The sequence below is a fragment of the Rhinopithecus roxellana genome, chromosome 17, assembly GCF_007565055.1.
Source record: "Rhinopithecus roxellana isolate Shanxi Qingling chromosome 17, ASM756505v1, whole genome shotgun sequence".
Taxonomy (NCBI): Eukaryota; Metazoa; Chordata; class Mammalia; order Primates; family Cercopithecidae; genus Rhinopithecus; species Rhinopithecus roxellana.
The window spans coordinates 100,862,127-100,874,419 of NC_044565.1; the positions used below are offsets into that span (position 1 = coordinate 100,862,127).

At 52.0% G+C, this 12,293-nt stretch overlaps 1 protein-coding gene across 5 annotated transcripts in view; it reads right to left on the minus strand.

The window, feature by feature from the left end:
* The window catches only part of TTC7A (tetratricopeptide repeat domain 7A), a 136,297-nt gene that overhangs the window by 87,463 nt on the left and 36,541 nt on the right, over positions 1 to 12,293 (minus strand). For all 5 annotated transcript variants that reach the window (XM_030921672.1, XM_010364300.2, XM_030921671.1 and 2 more), the window contains exon 5: positions 10,720 to 10,835. In XM_030921672.1, the coding sequence (XP_030777532.1) occupies positions 10,720 to 10,835 (116 nt within the window). The remainder of the gene's footprint in view (positions 1 to 10,719; positions 10,836 to 12,293) is intronic.

The window sequence follows — 12,293 nt, forward strand, 5'->3', positions numbered from 1 at the left end:
GTACCACTAACTGTGTATGAAAGGTTACCGGTCAAAGACCCAGAAGAGCATAGCCAGTTGGCAGATCCCAACAGCTGAATGCGTGAATCAGGGGACAAGATCAGGTGAAGTTCAAGTGGTCACCAAACTGTTCACTCCTGTTGCAGACCCAAATCCTCTGTTTCAAACAGAGGATTCCTCTTCACTCCCAGCCCAGAATAGGGCTGTGACATTTCCCTCCTGTGGCACTGAGGATGTCGTCCTGTGGCACTGAGGATGTCGTCCAGGTGCCGGGCTCTTTCCTTTCTAGTGAGGCGGGGGATAGAAGTGGGGAAGGTTGGCCGGGCGCGGTGGCTCAAGCCTGTAATCCCAGCACTTTGGGAGGCTGAGACAGGCGGATCACGAGGTCAGGAGATCGAGACCATCCTGGCTAACACGGTGAAACCCCATCTCTACTAAAAAATACAAAAATCTAGCCGGGCGAGGTGGCGGGCGCCTGTAGTCCCAGCTACTCGGGAAGCTGAGGCAGGAAAATGGCGTAAACCCGGGAGGCGAAGCTTGCAGTGAGCTGAGATCCAGCCAATGCACTCCAGCCCGGGAGACAGAGTGAGACTCTGTCTCAAAAAAAAAAAAAAAAAGAAGTGGGGAAGGTTGAGGAGGTGGTGCTAAGAGTGGACAAAGGCTGTGCATTCAGAGAGGCTGGAATGGGCCTCAGAGGTTACCCTGTGCCCCAAAGCATGACACAGAGCACCAGGAGGCTCTCAGAACGGGATTCACTGTTGGGTGACTGTGGCCCCGGAACCCCAGATTTGTGAGAACAGTCTGACTCCTGTCCTCCCCTAGCCCTGCACATACCCGGTGGCTGCTAGAACAAGGCAAAATGACTGATGGAATCCCTCATGGGGGTCATGGCAAACAGCAGGCTGGGCTTTCTAAGGTGCCTTTGCTGCCTCTCCAACTCGGCATCCAGCTGGAAAGGTGGAGCAAATACACACACACACACACACACACACACACACACACACACACACACACGGAAAGGGACAGTGCTTTCATAGGCCTGAACAACCTGCCAAAGTCCTGGGGAACTCCCTTAGAAAACACATCCACTCCCTTCTCTATTGTTTGATTTTGGTGCAGTGAGCACATGTTGCTTTACAAACTTTAAAAAATTACAAGAACAAGCACAAAACATATGGCCCACCTGGTTCAATGTGCATGGACCAAGCTCACTCTGGGCCCAGGGCAAAGAATAGCTGCTGCCAGGTCTAGGCGGAAGGAAGGGAAAAACCAACTCAGAGAGAAATCGACTGTTGCCCACTCTGGGTAAAGGAACAGAGTCGGCTCACGTACTTGTTCTTGGGAGATACCCAGGCACTCGTCCTAGTGCAGTGAGAGCCACCAACAGGGACAACCAGCTTCCCTGGCACTGAAAGGTCCCCCTCCCCTTCCAGGCCCCACTGCTTCACCCCTGGAGCAGTTTCATGTAAAACAGAACCAAGCTTATTTCTGGAGCCTCCCCTATAGTTTGAACCCTGGGCCCAGCTGCCATTACCCGTCTCCCAAAAAAACATGTCAGAAAGGTGCCCCCTCCTGGCAACCAGGCGGCCGAACTGCCTGGGGCGAGGCTCCAAACAGAGTCCACGGCTGCCCTCTAGTGGTGGTGAGGGGAAGAGACGCCCTCCACCCCCACCCACCACTGGCTCCTTTGCACTGGGGCCTCCCAAGTCCTGATAGTCCTTTCAGGCCCGTGCCTTCAGTTCTAGCTCAATTAGGAACCCTATCATCAGCCACAGAGCAAGGGGCAAGAGCCATCTCGGGGAATCAGCCGCTGAATCAATAGGGCAAGGCTCCTGGAGGAAATTAACATCCCTCAGACATCCTGATGAGGAACTGGGTAGCAGTCTCAGGCTTAGCCAGAGAAGGGGAGGCTCAGGCTTTCCTGAAGCTCCAAGGAAAGCATCTGGGGTCCAGCAATTGCCACCCACCATACACAACGGACAACAGCACACTCTTTAACTTAGGTCAAGTCCTCAATGGGAGGGACAAGCTGAACTCTGGGGGCGGGCACTGCCTGTGGCCATCTAGCTCCACCCTGTTCTCAGCAGGGTCTCCTTAGTCTCGCTGGCAGCTGGGTCCACCAAGGCCCATGTGGGAATGAGCTCAGGCAGGAGGCAGGCTCCACCATCTCTCCCTCTCCCTGGGCCCCTGAGGAACTGCAGCACCCCTGCTCCACTCTTGGCCCCTTGGGGTGAACACCTTCAGGGTCCACCCCAGCCCAGGCAGCACACCCACCTCTCTGCTCTTTCTCCCCCAGCACAGAGCACTGCCTGACCGTCTCCACCACAGGTTCCCCTCTGGGACGGTCACCCCACGACGGGAGGGGACCTCCTCCTGGCCACAGCTTGAACCCTGCAGTGAGGGCAGGGCGTCTGGCCCATAGCAGGCACTTGGAGGCAACCTGGGACAGGAACTGAGGGCCTTTCTCTGGGCTTCATCACCTAAAACTGACTCCCTTCATGGGGCAGTGAGCTCCCTGAACACCGAGAAGGGTTTCTCCCTGCTTCCCAAGCATCCCAAGAGCCCAGGGGGGCAGGATGGAATGTAACCAGCAGAAAACACTGCCCTGACTCCACAGCCCTTTAACAGACCGTTCAGAGCTGCCCTAATGCAGATGAGCTGACATCAGTATCTGACAGGTATTATGCTTCTAGCACCTTAAGCTAAGACAGTGGTTCTCAACTGGGGCAACTGTGCCCCCACCCAGGACATGTGCCAATGTCTGGAGCCATTTCCGGTGTCACTCTTGGCCAGGGGGAGTGGGGGGAGTGGGGGCGGGGGGGAGTGGAGGGATGGTGCTCCTGGCATCCAGTGGGTGGAAGCCAGAGATGTTGCTAAAACCTACAATGTATAGGAGAGCCCCACAATGAAGTTACCTGGCTCAAAATATCAACAGTGCTGAGGCTGAGCAACCCTGGGCTAAGGTATCTTTATATTATTTTTTAACTTCCTAACAAATATATTAAAAAAATACTAGAACTGACGATTCACCTACGAGGATATCACCGTGCCCAAGGGACAATGTGGTACTACACAGGCTCACTGATGTAGACATGCCATGGTGCCGTGGGCTGGACAGACCCAGCTTCAGCACCAGGCTCATGGGGTTTACATCTGTGAGTTCCTGACTTTGGGCGAGTTACTTAACCTCTCCTTTCTTCAGTAAAATGGGGATTTTATTAGTTCCTGCTTCACAGGATTATACAGAAAGGCATTCGCATTCGGCCTGGCATGGAGTAAGTATTCAACAAATATTAGCCACAATTATGAGGAAAGGTGCACAGAAATTATTTACAGCCCAGCCAGGCACACAGGCTGCAACTCCAGCTCCTCTGGGCTGGATGGGCCACAGGAAATAGACAGAGGGGCTGAGCAACTGCCACGTGTCCTGGGACTGCTACTTACATGCCAAGACTTTCTTTTTTTTTTTTTGAGACAGAGTCTCGCTCTGTCACCCAGGCTGGAGTGCAGTGGCCAGATCTCAGCTCACTGCAAGCTCTGCCTCCCGGGTTTACGCCATTCTCCTGCCTCAGCCTCCCAAGTAGCTGGGACTACAAGCACCCGCCACCTTGCCTGGCTAGTTTTTTGTATTTTTTAGTAGAGACGGGGTTTCACCGTGTTAGCCAGGATGGTCTCGATCTCCTGAGCTCGTGATCCGCCCGTCTCGGCCTCCCAAAGTACTGGGATTACAGGCTTGAGCCACCGCGCCCTGCGCCAAGACTTTCAAGACTTTTAAATGTTTGGGCTGTTTCCCTGAATGATGACTCAATTTCTACCCCTCTTCAGGGTGGTGAGGTTGGGGCGGGGTGGAGCCAGGATCCTGGCTGTAAGGACCAAAATGTGTGCCTCAGGAAGAAAGAAGAGGAGGGAGGGGGTGGAGCTACAGCAACAGAAAGTGACTGAAATCGCTTGGGCTTTCTGGGGGGTGATGGTGAGTCAACACCTCTGCCCACTGCTGCATTGCATACACACTGACCGACAACCCTCCTGTGGCCTCAGCACAGAGTGCAGAAGGGGAAGCAGGCTCTGGGGAGGGAGGGATCACCTGCAAGAAGAGGAGACACCCTTTGAGAATGGTGATTCAGGGTTCCAGAGAGGTGGGAGTCAGCACACCATGGATCAGCTCTATGCTCCCAGCCATCACCAGGCCCTGGCTTCTCCCACACACCCATGGGCTGCCCAGGCTGTCCTTCCATGCCCCCAAATTTGGAAATGGCATGAGTTTCCAGGCCGCTCAGGCCCGAAGCTGGAATCCCAGTGGGTGAGCTCGGGCAAGTGACTCAACCTCTCCAAGCCTCCCTCACTAGTGTATGGGGTCACCTGGCCTTCCCAGAGCACTGTACACCAAACACATGGTCCAGCCAGGCCCACAGCAGAAGCATGACTGCCACTGGTCTCTCTCCCTCTTTTCCTCCTGGCTGTCCTTGATGTTCACCTTAAAGTCCCAGCACTTTGGGAGGCCGAGGCGGGCGAATCACAAGGTCAGGAGATCGAGACCATCCTGGCTAACATGGTGAAACCCCGTCTCTACTAAAAAATACAAAAAACTAGCTGGGCGCGGTGGCGGGCGCCTGTAGTCCCAGCTACTCGGGAGGCTGAGGCAGGAGAATGGCGTGAACCCGGGAGGCGGGGCTTGCAGTGAGCTGAGATCTGGCCAGTGCACTCCAGCTTGGGTGACAGAGCGAGACTCTGTCTCAAAAAAAAAAAAAAAAAGTCATACCTGCAGAAAATTCAATTGTGGGGAAGGGGAGCAGGCAACCCCTAGAGGTGGCTGTGGGGGGACTCTCAATGGAGAGGAAGTTAATAGCTGTGAAAATACTCCAGGTGTTTTGCATTCCTTCCCTCTCACTGGACCCTTGCACCCTCTGGGACATGGACAAGCAGATGCACTTAGAGGGGAGGAAGCCAACTAGAGGGGCAGATGGGGAACTTGTTCAGGGCCACAGAGTAACCTCCAACCCCGGGGCCTCACCCTTACTTCCTCCAGATGGCGAGGGCACCCACCAAAGTTTTCACACCAGAAGCTGGCACACAGCACCTGCAGGGTGTGAGCACCCTTGGGCAACCCACACTAGGTTAGCAGCACTCCAAGGGTGGTGGCCCAGGGGCTCAGTAACAGAATTCCTGCTGTGGGTAGGCAGCCTATTAGATGAGACTGCCAGCTAAGAAAGTCAACCGGGCACTGAGCACAGAATCCTGGCTCTACTGAGGACAAGTCGCTTTTGTTCCCTGTGCCTCAATTTCCCATCTGTGAAGCAGGGATGCTAACTATGGCGCTTCCCTCAGGGAATACTGGCAGGACTAACACATATGCAGGTGCCTGGTGAGAATTTAGCACTTCCTAAGGGGCATGCATTATCCTAAGAAATATCCCTGAAATGGATGAATGAAGGAGATGGACTATTGAAATTAGAACTATCCCCTCCCCACAAAATCCACTCCAAGAAGCTTTCATAGATAAGAACAGCCCCTCTGGCCTTCGTGCCTATGCAGGTCCTTGGGAGGGAGGAATTGAGGACTCCTTAACCTCTGTAGTGCAGGGGCCAGCAAACTGTTTTTCTCTAAAGGGCAAATAAAGACAGCAAATTTTACAGACTTTCCCATAAGGTCCCAAATGCAGCTACTCAAGTCTGTGGTGAGATTATATGTAAATGAATGGGCATGGCTGTGTTCTAACAGAAGTTTATTTACAAAAAAACAGGTGGCAGGCCACCCCTGCCTTACAGGCACAACTGCCCCAGGTCCTCGTCATAAATCACTGAGGAGTTAGAGTGGTGATCCCTGCTCCTCCCAAATCTCCCGCAGGCAGAGCTCTGCAGGCAGAGCTGAGGATGGCCTCTCTTCAGGTCCCCCAGACTCATCCCTGGGAGCTCACAACTGGCAGAAGGAGACAAGGGGGCTCCAAGTAGCAGCCATGGGGGAGTGGTGGTCTCCAGCTTCAACTGCCGGGCCATGAAAACAGGAACCAGCACTCCGGGCCACTGTTTCTCTGAGACCAAAGCTCAGCAACCGAAAAAGGATCAAAAAAGCAGATGGTGGAGGTGGAGCAAGGCAGCTGTGCTTCTCAGTGCCCCTGGGCTGTCCTCAGCCCCACCTCTGGCACAGGTGGTCCAAGGAGCCCAGGACTCCACAGTGGGTCCTACCCTTGCGGGTGAACTGCCTTCTCTCCCAGCCTCCACATCCACACATTCCAGAGACACCACCACCTCCCTGGCCTACCACTTGAGAAATTACAGAAAGAAAACAAAAGGTGGCTCACATTTGGGCCAGCAGCCTGTCTAGCTATGGACTACACAAAAATAATAAAAACAAATGATAATACTGGCTTTGATTTTCCTTTTATTTTCCTTTATTTGTATTTGTATTTTATTTTATTTTTTTGAGATAGGGTCTTGCTGTGTTGCCCAGACTGAAATGCAAAGGCGTCATCACGGCTCACTGCAGCCTCTATCTCCTGGGCTCAAGCAACCTTCCTATCTCAGCCTTCCGAGCAGCTAGGACCACAGGTGCACGTCACGATGTCCAGCTAATTAAAAATAATTTTTTTTGTAGAGACGGTCTCACTATGTTGTCCAGGCTGGACTCAAACTTGTGGGCTCCAGCAATCCTCCCACCTCGGCCTCCCAAAACTGTGGAATTACAGGCATGAATTCTAGGCAGCTGTGATCTACCAGCTGTTGAGGCACCCTGGTGGGTGGGTGGGTGTTCATATATAATATGATCCCCACAACAACGCTATGAGAAGGCAGGCATGGTCCTCACCACCACCTTACAGGTAAGGAAAGCAGAGGTTCAGCGAGCTCAAGGGACTTGCCCATGCACACACAAGCTTGTCATAAGAGCTAGGATTCACTCCCAGGTGTGCTGACTCCACAGCTGTGCTTCTCAGTCTCCTGGCTGCCAGGCATGAGGAGAGAAAGAGAGGCAGCCTGTTTCCCAGTTGGAAGGGGCACTTCCAACCTATTCTTTTTTTTTTTTTTCTTGACACAGGATCTCACTCTGCTACTCAGGCTATAGTGCAGTGGCACAATCACAGCTCATGGAAACCTCCGCCTCCCGGGCTCAGATGATCCTCCCACCTCAGCCTCCCAAGTAGCTGAGACTACAGGCGCATGCCACTAAGCCTGGCCAATTTTGTTTAATTTTTGTAGAGACAAAGTCTCCCTATGTTGCCCAGGCTGGCCTCAAACTCCTGGACTCAAGCGATCCTCCCGCCTCAGCCTCCCAAACTGCTGGGATTACGTATGTGAGCCACTGCTCCCGGCTCCTTTCACCCTATTCTTTCCATTTGGAAGATACGAACTCATGCAGTTCCTGCCCCCACAACAGCAAGGGCAGGGTGGAGAGAAAGAGAAGGAAGAGGGCATAGGCCTCCCCTGGGCCAACGGTCCTGCTGGGGCAGGTCTGCCTCCCCAAGGCCCAGGTCCACCTGCCCGCTGCAGTCATCATCACAGCCACTGCCTCCGGGAAGTGACGTCACCACGGCCTGATCCACATTCTGGACAAACACCTCCACCTCCTTCTCTTCCAGGCAATTGAGAACTCAAGCTCAAGGTTACTGATATGCAGCTCCGTTGGGCAGGGATATCTGCTAGATGGAAAAGCTGCCTGGGCCAGACCCGTGTGCTTTGGTCAGAATGCTCCTCTGGCAGTCCCAGAGCACCTGAAGACGCACTCCAGACAAGGGCACCACATCGAACAGTCAGCAGCTTCACAGGCCTTTGTCTCCTCCTGGAGATGCATGACTCACCTTCAGGCTCCGGTTCTAGACAGTCTCAGAGGTCTTCAATCCATTGTTTCCCAAACTTATTTGGCCATGGACCCTCTCCTGCAGATTCCTGCTGTCCTACAATCCTTAGCCTCATCCCACCCTCTCTGCCCCTCCCAGACTCCTCCCATTTCCCCTGTCCCCACCAGGGCCCGGATCAAGCCTGACCTGCCACAAGTCCACTATGTGCCCAGCCCCATATAGCCCTGAGCCCACCTGCAGGAGTGGACTTGGCCCACCTCCTCCTCGACCCCCACATCGAGCAACTTTGTGGGGAAGGGAGATAAGCAGGAAGGAAAGAGGCTCACAGCCAAGCCTGGGTGGAAAGAGCAAGCTACAAGCAGTGTGTCCTCTAGGATACTATTTTGTGGTGGTTGTTGAAAAAAAAAAAAATACATCTGTGTATCTATGCATAGAAAAACACGAAAGACATGTATCAAAATATTAAAAGTGATTATTTAAAGTTGGGGGATGGATCAGCAAATTTTTTCTGTCAGGGGCCAGAGAGGGGCTGAAGGTTGAGCTGATCACCAGTGGCCAGTGATTTAATACAACATGCCTACATAATGGAGCAGCCATAAAAACCCAAAAGCACAGGGCTTGGAGAGCTTCCAGGTTGCTGGACATGCAGCAGTGGTGCATCCGGAGGGGGCCTGGATGCTCCGCATGCCTTCCGCATACCTAACCCTATGCGCCTCTTCCACCTGGCTAGGCTGTACCATTTTATGTGGTACTGTACACCAGTCATCTAGCAAGTAAACTGCTCTCCTGGGTTCCATGAGCTCCTCTGCAACTTGTGGAACCGAGAAGAGGTTGTGGGAACCTGATTTGTAGCCAATTCAAACAGAAGTTGCTGGTAACCTGGGGACCTGCTACTTGTGACTGGTGTCTGCTATGGAAGGCAGTCCCTCAAGGGACTGAGCCTCTGTGCCCCTCCCAGACTCCTTCCACTTCCCCTGCCCCCGCCAGGGCCCAGATCAAGCATCAGAAGTGAATTTAATTGTAGGAAACCCAGCTGGTGTCAGAGAACTGGTTGTGAGTGGGGTAAAAAAAACCCACATTTGGTCACAGAAATGACCTGTGTTGTATTGAGTAGAAAGTAGGGCCAGGCACAGTGGCTCACGCCTGTAATCCCAGCACTTTAGAAGGCTGAGGCAGGAGGATCACTTGAGTCCAAGAGTTTGAGACCAGCCTAGGCAACAAAGTGCAACTCCCTCTCTACAAAAAATACAAAAAATTAGCCAGGTGTGATGGTGCATGCCTGTCATCCCAGCTACTCAGGAGGCTAAGGTGGGAGGATCACCTGAGCCCAGAAGGCAGGAGTTGCAGTGAGCTGAGATCACACCATTGCACTCCAGCCTGGATGTCAGAGCAAGATCTGTCTTTAAAAAAGAAAAAGAGAGAGTATCAGGTAGAAAAAAACAGTAAGTTTGCTTTATTCTACTAAACAAGTTGTGGGGAAAAGAAAGAGAGATCAGACTGTTACTGTGTCTATATAGAAAGAAGTAGACATAAGAGACTCCATTTTGTTCTGTGTTTGAGATGCTGTTAATCGGTGACCCTACTCCTAACCTTGTCCTTGCAAGAGACATGTGCTGTGGTGAGTCAAGGTTTAACAGATTTTGGGCTGTGCAGGGTGTGCTTTGTTAAACAAGTGCCTGAAGGCAGTATGCTTGTGAAAAGTCATCACCATTCTCTTAATCTCAAGTACCCAGGGACACGTACACTGCCAAAGGTCGCAGGGACCTCTGCCTAGGAAAGCTAGGAATTGTCCAAGGTTGCTCCCCATGTGATAGTCTGAAATATGGCCTCGTGGGAAGGGAAAGACCTGATCGTCCCCCAGCCTGACAGCCGTGGAGGGTCTGTGCTGAGGAGGATTAATATAAGAGGAAAGAAGGCCTCTTGGCGGTTGAGATAGAGAAAAGCATCTGTCTCCTGCCCGTCCCCGGGCAATGGAACTTCGAGGTGTAAAACCCGATTGTATGTTCTGTTTACTGAGAAAGGAGAAAACCGCCTTAGGGCTGAAGGTGGGACGTGCTAGCAGCAATGCTGCTCTTTATGCACTAAAAAGGTTTATGGAGATATTTGCATATGCATATCAAGGCACAGCACTTTTCCTTAAACTTATTCATGTCACAGAGATCTTTATTCATATGTCTTACTGCTGACCTCCCTACGTTGATCCTATTATCCTGCCACTTCCCTTTTTCTAAGATGGTAAAGATAATGATCAATAAATACTAAGGGAACTCAGAGACCCAGGAGCAAAAGCCTACGGAAGGCATTCCAGGCACTGTGGCTCTTAGGTCTCAGATAGGCCAGTATTCTGAAGGACCTCAAGACAACCCACAGGAAAACAAGCATTTCTGCTGCCTCGTCAGCAGGGACAGCCACAGCCCTGGCGTGATGCCAGAACTTTACTTCTACCATACTTTCCCTCGTCCCTCACCACTCCTTAAAAGCTGGAATGAACAGATATCTGCCTTCCCACTGGGTTTTTGGGGAGCGTGAGGCTCAGAGGAACCAAATAACTTCATTCACACCGCAGACGACAGTGGACAAAACCAGACCCACTGGCCAGCTCACTGTCCTTTGCTTTCTCAACATCACCTCCCAGGTGCCCTCCGCCCTACCCTCTTGAGATGCCCATTCCTGTTTCTCTTCTTGGCAGTCTCCCCTGAGCACACACAGGCTTTATTGCTTCTGTGGCTTCCTAAAGCGTGGTCCTTCCCACTGAGAACGCCTCTGCACACTCCTGTCTGACAAGATGTGACACAAGCCAGTCCCCACCGATCCTCTTGGGAGAGCACGTGTGCACAGGCCAGAGAAGAGGGAGAGCAGCCTTAAGGCCACGTCAAAAGTCTCAGCCCAGGGGAATTGTTCCCACACTCACTCAACTACCAGTGACCTACCCCTTCTTCAGGTTTTTCACATAGGCGCTCTGGAGGGCGGCTTCCAGGAAGTAGGTGAGCTCATAGTCAACCGGGTGACAGCCTTTCAGATGCCTCGACGTGCTGTTATTTGTGGTCTGGGAAGGGGAACAGAGAGAGAGCCATTGTCTCAAAGTTCTGAAGCAGGGGGTCACTCAGCAAGAGGAGGTGGCCTCATCACCATCCCAGTCCCTGCTTTAACTCGCTTTAACTCAAAACATGTCTAAAGCATTCTCTCCCCATCCAACTGTTAGATGCCCACAAGCCCTGTGTCTTTTTTTTTTTTTTTTGAGACGGAGTCTTGCTCTGTCGCCCAGGCTGGAGTGCAGTGGCTGAATCTCAGCTCACTGCAAGCTCCGCCTCCCGGGTTTACGCCATTCTCCTGCCTCAGCCTCCGGAGTAGCTGGGACTACAGGTGCCCGCCACCTTGCCCGGCTAGTTTTTTGTATTTTTAGTAGAGACGGGGTTTCACCGTGTTAGCCAGGATGGTCTCGATCTCCTGACCTCGTGATTCGCCCTCTCGGCCTCCCAAAGTGCTGGGATTACAGGCTTGAGCCACCGCGCCCGGCCTTTTTTTTTTTTTTTTTTTTTTTTTTTTTTTTTTTTTTTTAAGAAACAGGGTCTTACTATATTGCCCAGGCTGATCTCGAACTCCTGGGCTTAAGCAATCCTCCCACCTCGGCCTCCTAAGTGATGAGATTACAGGCATGAGCCACCACACTAAGCCCCTAATACTCATTCAACAATCACAGAGCTTTAAATTCATTAACTCACTTAGTCCTTAGAGCAGCTCTACTAGGTAGGAACAGTCATCATTTCCATTTCACAGGTGAGAACAGAGAGGGTCTCTTCCTGCCCCAAGGCCACTCAGGTTGAGGGGTGGTGGCAGAGCCAGTGCAGTCAGGTTCCCCTCTCCACTCTTACCCCCTACTGCGGATGACTTCCCTGTCTATACAGAGCCATGCTGAGCACTCGCTCTTCAACCAGACAGCACTCACTGTCTGAGCACGTGGTAGAGAGACCACTTCATGCAGCATTGCTTCCCTGTTCTGCATATGCAAACCTCAGCTCCCACCAGACTTCACTCCCACAGGACAGGAGCTGTGTCTCCTTAGTCTCACTGCTGTCCACACCTCACCTCCAGTTAAGGAAAGAGAAGGGGAAATGAAACTCTTACAAAATTGCCACCCAAGCCCAAATCTTATTTATATCTCACAACTGTCCTACAGGGCTGGTTTTATTTGCATTTCATCGACGAGGAAACTGAGGCTCAGAAAACGTCTAAAGTCAAAAGCGTAAATTAGACGTGGTGGCTCACATTTGTAATCCCAGCACTTTGGGAGGCTGAGGCAAGAGAATCGCTTGAGGCCAGGAGTTCCAGACCATTCTGGGCAAAAGAGTGAGACTGTCCAATCAATCCATCAAAAATAATTTAATGCATAAGGTCACAAAGCTGGTGTCAGTCTGGACCTCAAACTCAAGCCTAGCCAGGAACAGATTCCAGGCTATTTCCACTATGTATCAGTTAATTCATTCCACAAACATCTGAGTGCCTG